Below are 19,606 nucleotides of genomic sequence, written 5' to 3' on the forward strand. Positions count from 1 at the left end.
TTAACTGGTCTAAGCTTAATTACAGTAAACAATGCTATTCGGGTTTTTCCCCCGTGTTAGTTAATCATTGACATGATAGCGGTTTCGTATCTGTAGACTACCGTTTGCTCTGCCTTCAAAATAGATACAGGGCCTACTGATAATCTAAATACAATGAAAGGAAAATCAAAACACTCAGGAACAGATCTTGAGTGACATGACAACATGTAGGCTCTAATTGAGCAATAGCAGAGTACAGGTTTTAAATGCATGTTTCACATTCAGGTAGGCTATAGCCCATAAATCGAATATTTAGTGTTGTCTAGTCTATAACTCCCACATTTTAGTAATTCAATAAGATGTAGACTAACTGGCAATTAGGCCTACATGATCATACTCAGTTTAGAGTAGGCCTAAATAATGATGCTGGCCTTACATCAACAGACCTGCACATTAAATATATTATGCTCTTTTGCTTTACAGCAAAAAAAGAGAAATCCAATGAGGCTAAATGTCCAAGGAAATGTAAAAATTACTTGTTAGTTCGAAAACAAACTCTAGCCTACATAGGTTTGAAGACAGAAATGGCAAAATAATGGCAGTGATCCATCTAATCTTTAAAAGCCAAGTGACATCTGGTTCTTGAGAAACTCCGCCTGGCCTGAACAAAAGGGCCTCTTCATGAACCATTAGGCCTATCGCTTTTCATCCTAGAAAATAAACTAACCTCGATAGAGAACATGGCTAAATTCGCGATAACTTTTACGGTGCCTTATTTCTCTGGATATTTGAGAAATGTTTAATAACATATGAATAATGATGTCACTAATAAATAATATGCCTACAACAACGACACGTCGATTTGACAAAAACAGACGACTTTATTCAAGAATCTATTTGAAAACACACATTCCTCCATTGCTTGCAGACAACAATAATTCTCTAATTCTACACAAACAAAAACTGTTCAGAATATTTGTGTAGACAAGCCAACATCGAAACTCGACTTTCTAACTGTCATAAATACAATTTAAATTCAAGTGCAATTAACATAAATAAATAAACACTTAAATACGTTTAAATTACTGCAAACTCACGTGACAACAATATCAAAATTCAGTTAATAATATAAATGTAGCTTATTGTCCATTCAGAATTATCAGTAGCCTATTGGTCAACCGGCGCATGCTTCTCTTTTTTCTAACCCCTGTAGAGACCGCTGATAGTGTCAACTGTCCATTGTTATTGTGAAAACATGAAAGATGTAATGTGCAAAATATGATTACAAATGTGTTAACCTATCAGCTTGAACAAGTCTGTCCTGAGAATGTGTAGGCGAGTACTGTGTTTGCTGAATGTAGGGCACATCTGATTCACACAGTTCATATTGTGGGCTCGCTGGCACTTGCACGGAGCTATCGAGGTCATGACACTCAATCTGTGATAAGTGATTGAGTCTGTAGACAGATGCTGGACTTTCATAGCTCTCTCCCACAAACCCTGGGCTTCCATGAACGCTGGGTGCGAGATAACTGCGATTCGATGCGTCGTGATGGTCATAAGTCGAATTGAAGTATTTTTGTGAGGAGGGGCAAGACTTTGGGGTATTCGAGAATGTGGAGTGCTGCATACCATACCCACCGCACTGAGACATGTTCAACGATGCCAGAAACATATCATCACTCTGACCAGCTGAGGACATAGAATTAATAAAGCCTGTTCGCAAACACAGAGTGGGACTTCCACTGGGAGACGACTCCGGGGAGGACGTCACTGATATCCCCTTAAACTTTTCGTCTTTTTTATACTTCATCCTTCGGTTCTGAAACCAGATTTTAATCTGCCTCTCGCTAACGTTGAGTAGGTTCGCCATCTCGACTCGCCGTGGGCGGCACAGGTAACGATTGAAGTGGAACTCCTTCTCCAGCTCCACGAGTTGGGCGCTCGTGTAGGCGGTTCGAGCCCTTTTTGAAGCAGATGGAGTCGCAGGGCTTTTCCCTCCGTTGCCACTTTCCTCTAAACAAGAAACAAAACACCAGAGCACTTATTAATACTAATAACAGGCCTAGATTGAAAGTGTATATATAAATAACGTTTAATAAAGGCCTCTTGTTGAGGGCCTGTCTGTCGATAGGCATTTGTCTGGGGCCAAACTGTTTGAAAACTGAAGGAGCCTTAATTCACCAGAGGAAACACCTGTAATGGTAGGTTGTCCAAAACCCAACCATATTTCAGGCCTATTAATAAAAACCAAAACGAATAGAACTGATATCTGATATCATTACGTTATAATGAGTATGTATATAAACTCATACCACTGCTTCTCTAATGTGCTTACGATCATTAACTGCAATAAATCATGAGTCACATGACTACACGCACCGTTAACTGTATGCGCGCTTGGGGGGCTGCGCTTTACTTTAGAATTCTGCCTTGAGTCCTTCATCCAAGGAAAGACTTGTTTGCTGGACTTGCTGTTGTGAACGAAGGACGAGGTCGTATTTCTTTCCTCTTGGGCCCCAGGTTGTATCAAGGAGCCGTCTGAACTGAGGGTTGGAATGGCAGAGCTGTGAGGAAGGCCATTTGGTGGACATGCGCTTAAGCAACCCGTATTCTGCGCACCAGACTCCCTGTGTTGGCATGGGGTGCAGTTATCAAAACACTGCTGCAAACAAGCGGCTCTCTCCGACTGCGCTGAGGCTTGGAAACCAGGAGGCGCGCCATCGAAGCCAAATCCCTGAAGTGGGTACGCGTCAAAACCCGAGGAGTCGACAGCTAGTGCTGTTTCCTGCATCTCCAGAGGTGTTTTCATCAGCTAAGGAGCCTGGGCGCCTAGACTCTCTGAGGACACATCGGCACCAGAAGTCACGTGACAGTGCCGCTCCAAAGGCCTCTCGGAGGATGACCTGAAAGGTTAGGAGAACCACAGAATGAGAAAGCAGACATAAATCCATCTTCGCCACTGAAAAGCCTCCTGACATGAATGGAGGGCTCCTAGATGCAACGACACATACCAGGAACCACGTGCTCTTCTAAGCGGCTAACGCCAAACAGACCCAGTTATTTTCTTCCCATAGCCTACTTGTAGTACACATTCTAAATATTTTGTAAATTAGATATAACACATGGCTTTTAGAGTACACATGTGTAAATAATGGTTCCTTCTTTTTAATATTCCCCGGCTTAAATTTTTTTTTTTTAAAAAACACATACACTCGAGAAGTGTCCATATACACACAAAGTTGAATATTTCCTCTATTAATATGTACAAATTGATAAAATAATTATGAGAAAGGACCATATTCATGGAAATATTCAGGAATATTAGGTTATTTCGACATGTTTTTATACCGAAAATTACTGATAACCTTCTATTTTGATTATTAGCCTATAATCACTTTGGAAACTGTTAAGCTTATCTTGTGTAAAATAATGTTAACAGCTTTCATCATTTTAGGAAACACTAGAGGCAATGCACAAAGCCAAAGGGTTTATTAGGCTGTACAAATCTCTAAAAGAAAACTTTGCACTGATGCATGACAGACAAAGACATAACACTGTCGGGAACGCAGAACAAATGAATAATTGGACGAGTCTTTTAAAAGATATTCCCCAACGAATGTTATACCACTAACATTAACATTATTTGATTTGGAATTAAAAAAAATAAAGACTAAGACAATGTTAAATGGTAGAAATTAATGATATGAAACAATATGTAACTGCATTTAGACTTGACATTTTTGCATTTAAGAAATGTCCCAATATCACGAACAGCATAATCCATACCACTCTTGACAGACAATTGTGTTTTGTAAAAAGGCATTCGAGATTAAGAATAAATCATTTAAATATAATGTCCACCCAAAGACTTGAAACAATAATACAGTTTGTAACAAGCACCGTCAAACAATGCATATTTTCTTAATCATCGTAGAAGGCAAATAAAAAAGTATAGCAGCCTATATAGAAGTCTATTTTAGCCAGACACAATATATCACAGTACTTGTGCAAAGAAAGGTTATTGTGTGCGTCAAGCAGTCACATCAGCGGGAGAAAATGACTTACATAGCCTATGCGATATGCATAATGAGTCTACGTGTGGTCGACAGCCGAAGCCTGGAGAATTCACGTTGAACTTACAGTCATACGGTGATAAATCACGACAGGCCTATTCTAGCGTTCACAAACAGAGCCTATTTTAGTCAAACTTACCTTAGAGCTTAAACTGAAGAATGCCCATATGCCGTATGCAATTCTACACATAAGCTTCCAGCAATCGATGAGCGACAACTCGCATACATTCGTTGAAAAACATCAAGGGTTATTATCTTATTTTTCAATCTTATATCAGCGACCCACCAAGAAAAGATTACTTGCATTTCGCAAAAGAAAGTAAACCCTTTGCAGCTGAATTCATGTAAGCTATCCTTCTACTGCCAGTGGCCACAGACACTACGTTAGCATCTTAGCAGCCTGAATCAGATCTTCGTGGTCAACAAGCGCAGCTTTCGCTGATAGGCTATTCCCTTTTCTAAAGGTTGGCCTATGTTCTAGTGTACCAACTAACTTCCACAGGCGAGATTATTTTTTAATCTTAATCTTCTTCATAGTTGCAGTCTACTAGAAGAAAAAGGGGGCTGGTTATTGAGAACAACGTTGTCCAATAGAAGGCGCCTAGAACAGTGCTTTTCCATTTCAACATCAATCCATCACTGTCAATGAAGGTTTGGCGCAGAAGCCAAATAGTTTTGTTCTTTCAGTTTTCAACACGTACTAATTTGTCCCTCAAGATATTGCATCATGTGGACACTCACGATTTGACTTACCAAATGGATGGACAGTGAGATCAGCTTTGGAGACCTGAGGACCCAATAGTCTCCTTGGTATGAAGAACCTAAAGTCAGGAATGACAGAAGAACAAAACTCATTAATCTGACAGAGACCATTATGTTAAATAGCATGATAAACAAAAATGGGACGCAATTTAAAGTTCATCTTGTGTTGTGGTATTTGATCTTACAGGCGTGAATCTCTTTTGGGTCGGCAGAAGTTCATAACTAAAATGTGTTGTCTCTCCATGATTTACGTGTCCTGTAATGTGACATAACAATTAAGTCCGTGCAGAAAATGTCTCCGACCTGAAAGGCCATATCATTAAATCCTAAATGTCCAAGTGTTTATTGACAAATGTGTGCACAAGCAGATTTGTTCATCCATGAATAGATGAGAAAGCACAATGTTCTGCCACAACGAATGGAAGTCGAACAACCAATGGACAGCGAGCATGGTTTGACGTTGGCAAGAGAAGCATTTCTAAACCACTTTGACTAGGGACAAGTCAGCTCAATTTCGAAGAGCTGAGGAGTGTAACCGGTGAAAGGGCTGACGGTAGCCTACTGAAAATCTCATCGTAAGCAATCGATACTAATTGCGCGGTGAATCAGACGAAAATCAAGCACTATCAGGATGCTGCAATGCAACTAGAATTGACTGTATGAGCCAAGCCCAGAGATACAGAAAAGCTATGCATATTTTAAACATGCCACGAATCTAGAGAAGCCTGGCCTCCATATCCAAGAGCCCATTGTGCGTAATTGTCATATCGTTGCCCATACATGTATTAATCGGTCACGTGTTCAAAATTCACCTTTCGAAATGGAGAAAAATATCACGTGACTCCAGAGGAGCAGGCCCTGAACGTTTAAATGGAGAGGGAAATGCCCTTTATGTAGCATAATGATAAGTCACAACTTAGCATTTGTGGTATCATTTTAGCGCAGACGTGGGGGCAAATCCGGGATTTTTTATTTTATTTATTTATTTTCAAAGGTCTGCACAACTCGATCAGATTTCACTTATAGAAGAGCTATCCATCCACGACAGGGCTACATAACCTGTTTTCGAAATGGGCCTACAGGCCTTATATGCAACACCACAGATGTAAGGTGTTTGTCCATATGCGTTTGGGTATCCGTGCATGATATAGGCCTATACTTCAATCATTAGAAACGAAGATGAAAGGATGCCGCTGCTCCCTGCTTGTTTTGAATCAATTGCTTAATTGGTTTGCAGGGCTTTGATCTCTCATGTAGATCAACATGCATGTTAAGACGCTCTACCTCCCCCATTGATAGAGAAGTTAATTTTTAATAAGAATGGAAGTAGGTTTAAGCGGTCAGTGTTGGTTGACATGGCGCTGCAAGAAATAGCCTACTTGGTCTGGTTATCAGCTAAAATAATAATCATCAGGTTTACATTATGATATCAGAAAGTAGCCAATGTGTCGTTTCCCATCACAGACTATTTTTGCGCATAATCCGTTTTGCACAAATAGCCTGGCCTCAGTAAAATTCGTTGATCAATGTCGGTTTTTCTTCAGTTGGCTATTCGGCCAAATTCATGCGCTCCATATAAATGAGTATAATTTTTAAAACGACAGCTCTTGCATAAATGCCTCTCCGTGAGTCTCATTGTGTGTCCAGTTAGTTTCTGAACCCAAATACAGAAAGTGTCATAATCTGGTCAAGTCACTGAATCTGTTTGAAGATAGACAACGAAGTCATTGATTATGGGAACCATAAAGGATAAACCATATGTGTTCAGCCTTGATGTGCAATATAAATCAGAGCCTATGAAAACAAACTGTTCGTCAACAAGAGAAAAACACTTGACAATTACCCGTATAGAAATGACTATACAAATTAAAAATATAAATTTAACTCTACTTTAGTTGCAAGTTGTCGCTGACAACTACACTTCAAAAGTAGCATAAAAGTAGTGCTGAACGCTGTCGTCACTTGTAAATCATTTTCTTGAAAAGTGACTTCTCACGCCTCCGGCCATAAACAATATGCCTCCCTCACAAACACCTAATGGCAGCAGCTTCACATAGCTGCAGACACCAGTTCACATATCACTATAAATCACGAAGACAAGCTACTAAACGCAATATACCGCCACTTCTGAAAACAGTAGTGCCCGTTAAGTAGTAGATGAACTCCCTTTTTCAATGTTTTATACAAGCATGCCCTACGGGCAACAGTGCAAAATGGATGAATTATTGCATTAACAGTGATAGTGATAATTCATTTACACAGCGAAGGGTATAGGCTAAGCTACTTACAGTGGTTTGTCTGGTGTCCGCACCGATTCTCCCGCAGGTTTAATACAACCTTGCCCGTGTCCCTTTCGTTCGTTTTGCTGCACTTTACCTCGATTTTTTTGCCTCCGAAAGATACGATCATAATAGCTCGTCAGAGACAGCAAAACCGAGTCTCGGTGAATTTCCTAACGAATAGCCCATATCCATTCTGCAACCTCTGCATCAATTATTTAATGAAACACGTGATCACGCGGGGATGGTAGGGCTCTCGCTTTTTCAGGAGGGGGGCGAGATGCCACATTACTCTCCAATAGGGCCCTAACGGCAGTGGTCTGTAGACATTAAACTACAGTTAATGTATACAATGTATTTTTGGCTTGATGTTCATTCAGATGAACAGGAAAAACTAAAATGTGATCTATATCTTATGTTTACACACCATTTTCGTTTAACAGATATGACACAAAGAAATGGGATATCAACAAAGGGATGGGATACTGAGTTAAACACTGACAGCTTGCCAAATGTTTTAGAATTCTTAAAGGAGAAAATTGCATCTAGGCCTATAGTCAACTACTTGCAATACATTTTTTTTTTTTTTTTTTTTTTTAAACAGGAAATTCCAGCAAACATCTTGTGCCTTTAAGATTATCCATACAAAACATGTTTATTCAAGAATGCTTTAGTGACAATTACTTAAAAAAATGATATAGACTTGCACACCACCTATGTTAAAGTGGTTGTTTAACAAATGTCTACAGTGCCCATGAGCTCTCGGACACTTCACTTTTGTAGTTAAACTAGTTTTGATAGCCATAACCTATACAAACCACGAATACCCATTTGGAAGCGAAATGTAGCCTATTGGGTGGGCTGTGCGTGCACCCAGGCTCCTCTTGCCAGGACAACTTCAAAACCTCCTTTATCACTTCAATTTAAAGTCGAGTGCCTTCATGAAATAATAACTTAAGAATTACCTTTGTGCGGACAATTCGTCTTCTTTGGGGTGATTCATGTTATCCAGGAATATGGGTTGAAAAATATGGAGGCAAAAACGAAGTAGCCTATCTTGCCTGGTTCCTCAGAGAGTATCCGTCCACATCTGTTGCTGCATGACAATAGAACAGAAGAATTTTAATGAATCGGAGTGATTAATGATTTTCTGCACAGTGTCCTACTTGTTGTTAGAAACTTGCCTCAAACATCGACCGCGTAATGTGGTCTTTCCATTCTCCCCATAGTTCTACGCAGTCAAACAATAGAAGTTTAAACTGAACTCTGTTAAAACTTTTGAGATGTGGCCTACCGTCAAATTTTGGTTGGTAAATCTGGCGATAAATTATCTGCATTTAAACACGAAATGTTTTTTTAAAATGATAAAAAAAATACAAATAAATATAGAGAAAGAGAGAAAAGTACAGGCGAAAGGGCAAAAGTGACCATATCATAATTAGGATCACGCTTCTCCTTTACTCATTAGTCAGTGGCCACTAAGGCTGCGTGATTTACAAGGGCTATTGGACAAGTTGAATCGGTTCGGGGAGAAAGGGGTGTTTGTGTAATGAGCTACTATTGCCATAACACATTCAGCCTCAAACTACTTCCCAAGTGTTTAAATACGGCCTAACAGAGCCGAGGTGATAGCCTGGCTAGCTGCAACGACGCTTGTCATGTTTTCTCTGGTATGGACTTTTTACATTTTTGAAACATTTAGCATTTAGCAACATAAGTTTCACAAAATAGCTTGTTACTCTGCAGATGACAGGACTTGGTGCCGAAGTTACTCACAACTTACAGTTTTACTTACACGTGAGCCAAAGCTTTAGTGATGGAAAGGAGGTAGAAAATGCAGAGGGAGACAGTAGACTTGGCTGTTCACACTGACCACAAGGTTTTTTACTCTCAGCTTGAATAGCCTATTGAAAATGTCAAAGTCTAACCTAAAGTTTACTGGTTGTAGTGACAAAAAGACATTTCATAATGTAATAGTTCAGAGCTATCACAACACGACAAACAACTTTGGTCTATGAAGACTTGTTCAGCGAAAATAACTACACCATGGTAGGTGTCTCTGACAGGAAGTGAATTGTTGCTTGCCGAGTGCACATACTGAATTCAACCATGCACAATCGCCAATTTGCAGATGTTCTCAATGCGGGTTTTTTTTTCGCAATCTGAAAACATATAACAGTAGCTTCAAATAATATACTCTAAATTCAAAAGGTTCAAACAGCTGAGGTAGGTATATAGACAGTTGTTAAACTCCTTATTGCATCTATGATCCATCCCACCCCAGACACGCATGTTGTGCGGTTCTCTGGGGCGTGACAAAGTTAAAGCCTCTGTCCCGAGTAAGTAATACAGTGAGCCAGTGGCATGGTGTCTTTTTGCATTCGTTATTCCTGCAAAGGGAAAGGGGTTTGTTCTTCTGTCTTGTAATGATTGACTTGCGTATAGCTTGTAGCCATTAGAATGAATTAGAATCAATATGTAAAACTAAGTGCGTGCAACATTTCTTCCATGTTTGCAATGGTGTCTTGTAATTTCTCCTTTGTGGGTATAGGCCTTTGTGTTGCTGTGGCACTATAGTTCCATTTGATTATGTTAATATTCAAAGCAAAAATAACGGCACCCTACTCATCTATGACACTTTTAAACGGGATAAATCTGTTTTCAATTGCAGTATAACTTTAACTACCCATATTTACTCCTGCCCTCATTCACCCCATGCCACCTTCCATCCCTGCCCACTTAGCTTTGTGCGTGCTCTCTCTCGGCTCCGAATGAGTGAATACCTTAGAAATATTATTAGTAAACCGGTTGCATGCATGCACGATGACACTTGCATGACACTATTTATACAGTAAACATGAATGCTTCAAAGTCGTGCAAGGTAGGCCTTCTCAACTGTTAGTAACCACTAACAGATAGGCATATCTGCTGTTAACGCCAGTCCCATGCAAAGAAGCCTGACGTTTATTCCCATTTTTCGCAGACTGTTGGGCTTCATCTCAAGGCATCAAAATATCACATCATAAAAGGTTTCGTTGTTCCATCCACGCCGCGTTTGTATCAACTACATACTCCCCAAGACACGAATTTGCGATTGGGTAATGGCTTACACAAATTCGGATCTACAGGGTATACATAGATGATGTATATCTCCATGAACATTGTTTTCAAAACATCCTTTAAACAAATCTTGATTTTCTCCGTTTGACATGGCAGATTTCTGACACTACACATGCACTGAGCCCTTTTGGCGAGATTTCATTTCCCTCATGCAGTTCATTATAAGCATCAATGCGCAGGAAGCTCATTGCTTTATTTCTTATCTCTATTTTCATCTGTAATGTATTACTTGCTTGACGTGCATTCACTCCCTGGTGTGTCTATACAATCGAATAAACTCTGAACTTTTATTTACACCAGCTTATATTGAAAAAGCCACGCATGGTAAGAGTTTATCGGCAACTCTCTTCATTTTCATTAGTTATTCACATCAGATTGGGAAGTGTGGTATGTCCGAGCATTATATTATGGGCCTCCTGTTGAAGCCACTTGGCCGGATGAGAAGATGGACCTAACTCCTGAGTGGTCAATGCTATATGTGACCTCTAATTCACCCCTTGCATGTCCTTTCAACATCCTCTGAAATGTAGCCTAGTGACTGTTTTCGACGGTTGGTGACCGAGCAAGCAAGATAGCCAAGGAATCACAACAAAAACGTGAACATTAAACATGGGAATATATTGCAGTTTATATAGTTTAGTTTGTAAAATAATACATTTTGTACACATAGATTCCAAACCCGAAATTAACTCAATTAATTCTCAATTCTCTGCCATTTCACCTTTTTCCGATATGGTAGGCCTATTGTTTGACATCATTTGCCAAGCAGCCGACAATTTCACAATGGCATCTAAATTCCGTGACCTCCAAATGAACCCCACCAGAGGAGAGACAGCGCCCGTCACAATACTGCATAAAAGAACTATGAGTGAAATATTGACTTAAACAAAAAAATCTTTTCACTTGTGTCTCCACAAAATGTGACAACTCGTACATTACCCTTCCTGCTTAAATGTAACATTTTTGTTACCTCTTCGGAGATGCCAACACCCATGTTAAGCGCAATCGAGATATATGCGCCCCATGACATGTATTATAAAACATAACAACGTGGTTAAGTTCTCCAGCAAAACCATGATATTAGTGAAATATAAAATTGTTTATTTACTCAAATATGTAATGCAAATGAGTAGTTAAAACAGCTCAAATGAGCAGAGAGAATGCAAAGACTGCAACAATGAAGTTGGTCTGAGGCGGGCTCTGCTGGCGACGCATAGCGTTGCATCATTCTTTTAGACCTGACTGGATGAGCTGTCAAAACTGGATGGAAATGCTTTAGTTACTCCGGTTACCTATGCGTTCGACTACAAGGACAACGAAATGTACTGAAATGTACTTAAATGCACGTGTATTGCCCAAAATAATTGCGCTCATACCATGTGCATTCTTGCAGCAGTCTGAACCATCCATCGCTACTTTAGAATTAATTGTGTTTTTTGTGAACTTGAGGGGAAAATGTCTTTCTAACCATGTATTTCTGAATACACAGCACAAAAAACAGTGAGAACTTAAATGTGAATGTAGAAAAATGCCAACACCATAAATGTTGGTTTAACTCATAGCCAAAATACTTTGTCAATTTAACATATAGGATATAATAAAATAACTAAAATTGTAAATCAAATGTTTAACTGGTCATACTCATTACATAAGCTTCAGGAGAAGTCAATAAAGAACATAAATAATTCGGTATAACTTTTATACTCAATACTCAATTCAATACAGGATTATTTTTCTGCATTTAACACCACCGATAGTTATTATGTTTAAGCCTACATTTTAATCCTCTTCCTGCTTCGGGCCTCCTTGTTGAGCCATAGAATAACTTCTGGAACAATAAATAATATTCACTGAAAAGCAGTTGCCACGAGTTAAGGTACTAACCATTCGAAATCTAGCGTGAGACATCAGAGAGAAGCTGAGCCCAACGGTCTTCATGACTTGGTCGCCCTGGTCTCGGTTAAGCGTGCAGTGTTGCGAGGTGCCACGGCCACGCTGAACAGGCATGTGCGCTGGACCCGTCTCCTGACCTCGCGTTGATCCCGCTCCTATGAATAATTGATGAGCTCCGTGCACAGATTACCCCTATCAATATGCAAAACACATTATAGCCCACTGGTAAAATGGCACTTTAATAGTTATGAATTGTAGAAGTGTTTCCACCTCGTTCTTGCTATATGTGCGTAATTTGGGGTTTGTTTGCGTTACGACTTGATTTAGGTCTTCCAAAACACAAACTAGAGGCGGAACTGTTCTTTCCTTTATAGTAAAAACGTATAGGTAATTAGAACCTGGTTTACAGTATTCGCAATGTATAGTTCAATATATCGTATAGTGGACTTCTTCTATCCATCAATGTTCTCACATTTGCATCTGTTTACTAAACAAGCCATGACGCAAGCTCAGTGTAAGCAATTGAACGAGACCACCCTGGCTTAATACTTGGTGCTACTGGTGACATCATTAGCAGACTGAGATTTTCAATATTCTTTATCATAAACACGTACAATTATAACTCATATTTGCTTTAGACGTCTGAAGCATTACTACATGCTACACACACACACAAGTCAAAAGGTCAGATTGAAAGTTGGTAGCCTATGGCTATGTATTCACAGAGTGGGAGAGTTGTATCCGCCTATTGCTTAATGACAACAAATGCACCAGGCACACCCTGTATGATGCCCCACCCAATTTCTTACACTCCAAAGAAAATTAATATCGAGTTGCAAAGTAGCTGAAAGGAGTTATCATACTCGCCTCCACTAAAGGCGTGCGACTGATTCTGAAATGGTCACCTCCAGGTTTGTCATTCATTTTGGATCGAAAAGCACAACAATTACCAGAAGAGAAAACACAGGCCATCACAAGTGCATGGCTATTCCATTACCAAACACAGACATCGAGGCAATATAGCAGGTGCCATTTAATTGCAATCTGTTGCCAGTTATTTAAATCTATGAAGGCCTGCACTTAACTTCTGTATTTTAGTACACACATTTCTGTCGCAGTCTTACATGTACATGCGAATACGAGTAAGGAACACTGGACACGTGTAGGCTACCTGGCATCCTCTAGTGCCACCTCGGTAAATCACATAGCCTAGTAGATAAACAAACTGATAAACCAAACCACACAAAAGTACACAAACTTACTTCGAGTTGTCAGTTCCCATATTGTAGTGTGTGCACCTTAAACTGTCGCACAGACCTGCCTGTATATCCAAGCTTTAGCCTACTTCCTCGACTGCTCAAGACAAGGGACCAAAAGGACACTGAAACGTTCACAGTCTACATCCTTTTAGAATCCCGTCGAAGCAGTTAAACCGTCGCTTACATTCAAGAATGTGAATTATGTCGCACATTGTCAACTCCCCAAAACCATAAAACTAACTTTATGGACCCCACGTGACTTTGGAGACCTACTGAGGGGTATATGGAGGACTTCAGGAGGAATTCCTGATCCATCGGGCATGTAAATGTTACAAGCATGTCATACACATTTATGATGGCTAATATGTAGCCACAGACCATAACGACCCTTGTTGTTTAGCCAGTGTAAATATGACTAGGAAATATTATAGCCAGAAAAAAAACAGACAGAAGTACTCATCTTTTACAATGATCATTTTGAGGTAAGTCCACAGGTTTAACATTTGTTTTTATCAAATATGGTTGTTAAGAATTTTCACTAATGTATAAGTTGTGAACATTCTGACACACTTTTCAATATGTAGGCTAGCCTACAATATAATTTGGCAATAATGAGTTGAGACGAATTAGAAATCCATACATTCAGTCAAATTAACAATTTACACACTCAAACACAAAACGGAAACAGGGTCTCCTAGATCACATTTTAATGTGTCTTTTGACTATAAATTGGCGCAAATAAGTCCATGGAAAATGTACAATTAGGCTATAACAACAAAGGTCACCAAAAAGTCAGTTTCTACAACTCTGTAGTGTAGCCAGAGAGTAGGGTGAATTTCAGTGGCCAGTCTAGAGCGCTTTGAAGAGCAGAAGAATCAAAGTTCAAACATTTTGTGACTGAAAGAAACTTTATTTTTTTCCAAACTAAGTTAGCTTAACTAATCTTAAGATACAAATACAAAGACCCTATCGCCAAAAAGACTTTTAAACATGACTTTTGTCATCACAAAACATTCACCATTCACTTTGCGCACTATAGGCCTACAAATAACATATTGGTCACAATAAACCTTTGAAACACATTTAATTCCTTAATGGAAACATTTGGCCAAGGTCATTACTGCATTGCAAAATATTTACTACACAAATGTATTTGATGGGAAGATATCTTGTACCTATACGGCGTTTTCTGACTGAGGAAATGAATGATATGCTCATATAAGCATTGAACATCACAGAAACATCGAGACTGTATCATACTGCAGTTTCTACGTAAGCTTTGCGGCGGCTCATAGAAGTTATCTTAATTTTCATTCATTTCTTTAGCGGCAAAGTAGTATGAGATGTAAGACTGTACACTGTACAACTGATAAACTGTGAATACGTTACACACAATTAAGGTCTCACATAGGACATGCTTACTGCACGAAAGTATAAACCTGGCACATGACATTTGCACTATATATGACAATATTTATGCTATTGTGGCTTCATTTTTAAATCATAAGAGCTATGATGAGAATACTTAACGACAACACTATGTGTGCATCATCAGGACCACATTGAAATTGTATGTCGTCTAATGATCACAACATGCCGATGAGTGCAGGGCAGTCTGCAATATCATTGGGGATTTTAACTCCACAATACGACTGTCAGTTCTGGAAAGCGCTACCGGCAGTAGCAAGACTCATGCTTTTCAGTTTGTTGTCCTTCTTCCATTTCATCCTGCGATTCTGGAACCAAATCTTAATTTGCCTCTCCGAGAGGCACAGCGCGTGGGCTATCTCTATCCTCCTCCTCCGGGTTAGATACCTATTGAAATGGAACTCTTTCTCCAGCTCAAGGGTCTGGTACCGGGTGTACGCGGTTCGGGCCCGTTTTCCATCCGGTCCAGTCATATCTACATGGCAAGGACAATAAGCAACGTGAGGAGAGCGTTATTCATCTACACAAACCGGCAAGAATTATAACGTTATGGCTATTCGACCGTATTGTACGGACAAAGCGGATCCAAGAATGCGCCTTCTACACGCACTGTCCCACCGTATGAGGCAACACAGTGCCCAGTCGACTGAAAACATGCATTAGGTTTGAATATAACTAGGATTCTTAGGAATTTAACATCATGATCTTACTTCTAGTCTCTACGTTGCTCCAACCCCCGAAATGACAGATTCTTCTTTGTTTTCACGCCTGTCACCTAGGCTACTTACTTCAGTTATACTATTTTACTTTTCCCTTCATCCCATGCAATAACAATAAAATATAGAAACAAAAGCGATCACACATTTCACGGTTTCTTAACTGAATTTCATGTTCTTACATCGAGTTCACAAGTAGACTGCCTTCAGTGATTTATGACGCCTTCGATAAATCTGGACCGTTTGCAACAATAACCGACTAAGAAACACTAACACACAAATCAATAGCAAAGCATCATTGTTTAGAGAGATATATACCATGGCTAATGTGCAGTTTCCTCATCCAAGGGAATATTTGAGGCGTTTGCCCATCGCTGGGTGTTGTAGTTGATGAGGCGATAGATTCTTGTTTCTGCGTCCGTGGAGTGGTGTTGGCAGCGTGTGCGCTTTCCTCGGGCTCGGAGGACACGCTGGTCTCTTCTATTTCAGCAAACTGTGTGCTACTGTTGTTGGTAAGACTGCTGCTGTTTTTTAGGTTGTTGCCTGTGACTGTGCTCTGGTCAGACGGGGTAGAGGATCCCTTCAGATCCAGGGTCTCGTTGTTGGCACAAGGCAGGGGATCTGGAGAAGCGAGCGAGCAGCTCGGTGGTCTGTACCGGGTATCCGGGCCCGCGTTCTGGAAACTACGGGAATTATCTCCAGCAGCCCCGAAGTGCCCATTGCCGTTTGAGCGATTTACACTTAGGTCCATTCCATTGTAGTTATAACCGAAGGAGCCTGAATGCATGGTTGCGGTGTCCCTGTACGAAGCGTTCATAGCGCCGTTAGTCCCATAATTTAGCAACTGATAGTCGGAGCCATTTGGATAGCGCCCTGCGAACGAGTTTAGAAAATAAGAACTCATTTGGTTATTTTTAAGCTCTTGATTTGTAGATCTTGGTCGTTATAATCCCCGTGCTGTACGATTTATGATGTAATAATGAATTATAGCAATGTACTGTACTTCGTTTTTGCCATGTATGCGCCCAAATATGGGAGTGCGTTTAGGAATCACGTGCCTTTGTTGACCAGTCGTAAATTCTCTCTGATGACTTCAAGAGGTAATTCATGCTCTATGGTTACAAATGATGACGAAATGATGATCGTTAGGTTCAACTCAATGGAGCCTCCCCACTGAGCGCCGTGATCCATGTTAGCGGAGAGCGTCACCTACTGGAAGAAGTGTTCATTTCCCTTCGAAAATACCTGCAGATTTTATGCGTTGTTTTTATTACTCAGCTCCGGTGCGCCATTAAATTAAAATAGGCTATTATTAAAACGATTATACCACTGATCTGATTTTAAGTACATTATATAGTCGTAAATATAAACGTGACTGATCTTTGTAGGTCTAAACCAACCGTATGGCTATGAGAGCCACTCCCTGTCCCCAACAGCTTATAGCTGCAAACATTAATATTGGAAAAACAAACAGACTAGTCAATATTAAATCACAATTATTATCAATATTGACAACAATCTGATGTCTTACTGTAAACTATTTGTTAGCCGGTCCATAAGACCGAAAGGCAAAAGAAAACACATGCAGTAAGTAGGCTGCCTACTTTTTGATCACTGATAGGCTATCTGAGCATCACTTTAAAGTCGTTTCTTTAGAATGTCCAGAAACGGCTTGGTACCAAATAGTGACAGCATCTATTACAATACACTGGCCTCAGACCATATCTGAAGATGAAAATCCACACCAAAAGGCCTTCCTTTTGATGCCCTATAGGTATCGACGACATCAATGCCATACCATAGGTCCATGTTTATATCTGAATTGTGTCATAACAGCGTCTTCTTATACCTGGATCATGTTTCTCTTCAGTTTTCAATCACACACAAGGAAAATAAGTTACTATTTGGTATGAATACATCTTTTTATTGGCAAAATGACTGCTGACAAAGACCACGCTAATTCGAAGTTACATGTAGCTACACGGACACATGACAAAATAATAAATAATTATTGTACAAAACATTTCAAATACAGGTGCAAAATGTCATCTCACGAAGAGCGCGTGAGATAATTTATTAGGTAAAGATGGACAAAGTTCAAAATGTGCACGCTGATTTAGTGACTTTGTCCTTAGATATCTATGCTATTGACAAAACTACAAACACAAAAAAACATAATAATAAAATATAAGCTCTTGGCAGTTTAGGTAGTTTCAACAAGGCAGAGGAGAACCTCTGGATTCCAGAAGACAAGTTCTACGATAAAGCCAAATGTTCTATCATTGAAATTGTTGTCGTGATAGCCTTTGTCGTATTTCTTGGATAGACAGGCCTAGCTTTTCTTTAACTGGTAATAAGATTTTTTACTTATGACACATCACGCACATTGTAAATTAAATTATGGAATTATTCATTCTTTTAGAATGACCAATATCAGTTCATCTTTACTCCTTCTTCGTGTCGCCATCCTCCTCCTCCTCGATAGGCTTTGTGGAGTTTATCACTTTATTTTCCTTTTTCCACTTCATCCTACGATTCTGGAACCATATTTTTATCTGCCGTTCCGTTAGGCACAGAGCGTGAGAGATCTCGATTCTGCGTCGACGGGTTAGGTACCGATTGAAATGAAACTCCTTCTCCAGCTCCAGTGTCTGAAAGCGCGTGTACGTCTGACGACCCCTGCGGCCAGTGTGACCCGAGGGCCCTGTCAAAAACGGGAGAAAGATAATACGCCTTATGTAAACATATGGTCAAACCTTATGGACTGTATCGATGATCATGCATTAACATGTCAGTTCAAAGCTTCATACATAGACTATAATCAACAATTGAACAAATTCGAAAAATATTAACATATTCAGAATAATAATACAAAATTGGCATGTTAAGAAATACCCCAATGGTATGTTCAGGATGCTCAGACCATTGATCAGAATAGTTTCCATAGTGGGCAATTATAAGCTGAAGATCCCAAGTAATTATTCCTGAACATTGGAGATGTTATTTTGCTAAACCACTAGTTCGGTTTACGACCATAACATGCTCAAAAACACAATCTGCGGTTCGAAGACGGACATGGTTTTCGCTTACCGTTACAAGAGTTCATTCGTTGCATCCAGGGGTAAACTGGAGTGCACAACTTGTCATCACCGCCTGGGTATCTGTCTGTGTTTTGTTCCGAACAGTCGGTCTTGCACTGGTCCTGGGTTAACACAAGCGGGTGCTCATCCAGCCCCCCGAGCGGACACGAGCGCTCAGCGTCTCGGTAAAAACTACTTGTGTAGTCGGTTGCGCCGGTTGCAGTCCGACCGTAAACTCCCGTACCTTGCTGGTAATAGGAGGATGGGTAAACCTTGTCTTGAACATTGGAAGCTCCGTATGTGCCGCTGGGATAGTGTCTTAAAGGGTCGGTATATCCGGAGGAATATAGCGGTATCTGACCCAAGAAGGACTCCTGTCCTCCGGGGAGAGACACAGGGAAAGTTGAGTTTACAAAATAGGAACTCATTGGACAGCCAGGCCTATTGTCCGAGTGTTATGATTTGTTGTGTTTTATAGTCCAAGTGGTTTTGCCATTACTTTATCGGAGATTTGGTTTTAGCCGAAGGGGGGTGGCGAGGTGCCAATGTGGGACCGAGAGCAACTGTACCATCTGATCAGTAGCTAACCAATGGCGAGCGTTTGTGGTAACACAACAGCACCCAGGGGGAGTCTCTTTTTCCATGGCTTGAAATCCCCAGAGCATATCAGAGCGCACAAGACTTTTCCCTCCGTTTCACATTTTAAATGAGTACACAGCTTATAATTCACCTGATTTTACAGTTTTTTTCAAGAGCGCACTTATCCGTTTCGTTGAGGCCAGAAATATTTATATTTATAATGGTAGGCTAGGAAAAAAATGGCAAAAAGTGCACATGTTATATTTGACTTTATGTTATTATTAACATTGAGAAAAAAGTAAGATAGTCAATATTTTGGAAGATATTCGTTGCATTTCACTCATGCAGTTATGACGATTGACACGAATAAACATGGGGGGGAATGAAGAGATCAAGAAAATGTCAACATCGCATTAAAATGTCAAAATATTATCT

At 40.0% G+C, this 19,606-nt stretch overlaps 3 protein-coding genes across 5 annotated transcripts in view; all 3 read right to left on the reverse strand.

Moving 5' to 3' along the window:
* Positions 1–836: 836 nt before the first annotated feature.
* The window catches only part of LOC134070286 (homeobox protein Hox-B3a-like), a 22,424-nt gene continuing 3,654 nt past the window's right edge, over positions 837–19,606 (reverse strand). Inside the window, exons 1-5 of one of the 3 annotated variants that reach the window (XM_062526590.1) lie at positions 12,101–12,232; positions 8,062–8,192; positions 4,809–4,876; positions 2,362–2,885; positions 837–1,995 (exon numbers count right to left, since the gene is read on the reverse strand). In XM_062526590.1, coding sequence (XP_062382574.1) covers positions 1,262–1,995; positions 2,362–2,791 — 1,164 coding nt within the window. In that variant the 5' untranslated portion in view covers positions 2,792–2,885; positions 4,809–4,876; positions 8,062–8,192; positions 12,101–12,232 and the 3' untranslated portion in view covers positions 837–1,261. Of the gene's footprint in view, positions 1,996–2,361; positions 2,886–4,808; positions 4,877–5,002; positions 5,047–8,061; positions 8,193–12,100; positions 12,233–19,606 lie in introns of those variants that run through there. The other 2 variants (XM_062526589.1, XM_062526591.1) reach the window with 2 other exon arrangements.
* On the reverse strand, positions 14,278–16,416 carry hoxb5b (homeobox B5b). Its single transcript, XM_062526592.1, has 2 exons — positions 15,831–16,416; positions 14,278–15,271 (listed from the first exon to the last, which is right to left on the reverse strand). The coding sequence occupies exons 1-2, from the start codon at positions 16,414–16,416 to the stop codon at positions 15,024–15,026; spliced, it is 834 nt and encodes a 277-aa protein (XP_062382576.1). The 3' UTR covers positions 14,278–15,023.
* On the reverse strand, positions 17,957–19,020 carry hoxb6b (homeobox B6b). The gene is made up of 2 exons (XM_062525728.1): positions 18,603–19,020; positions 17,957–18,216 (listed from the first exon to the last, which is right to left on the reverse strand). The coding sequence occupies exons 1-2, from the start codon at positions 19,018–19,020 to the stop codon at positions 17,957–17,959; spliced, it is 678 nt and encodes a 225-aa protein (XP_062381712.1).

This window comes from Sardina pilchardus, chromosome 22 (genome assembly GCF_963854185.1).
Source record: "Sardina pilchardus chromosome 22, fSarPil1.1, whole genome shotgun sequence".
Taxonomy (NCBI): Eukaryota; Metazoa; Chordata; class Actinopteri; order Clupeiformes; family Clupeidae; genus Sardina; species Sardina pilchardus.

Bases quoted from the DNA above. Each gene is read 5' to 3' on its own strand.
- hoxb6b (XM_062525728.1), bottom strand. From the start codon at position 19,020: ATGAGTTCCTATTTTGTAAACTCAACTTTCCCTGTGTCTCTCCCCGGA. The intron at 18,217-18,602 runs GTAAGCGAAAAC...CGTTTTTGACAG, and splicing joins ACGAATGAACTCTTGTAACG to GGCCCTCGGGTCACACTGGC.
- hoxb5b (XM_062526592.1), bottom strand. From the start codon at position 16,416: ATGAGTTCTTATTTTCTAAACTCGTTCGCAGGGCGCTATCCAAATGGC. The intron at 15,272-15,830 runs GTATATATCTCT...CTTGCCATGTAG, and splicing joins GAAACTGCACATTAGCCATG to ATATGACTGGACCGGATGGA.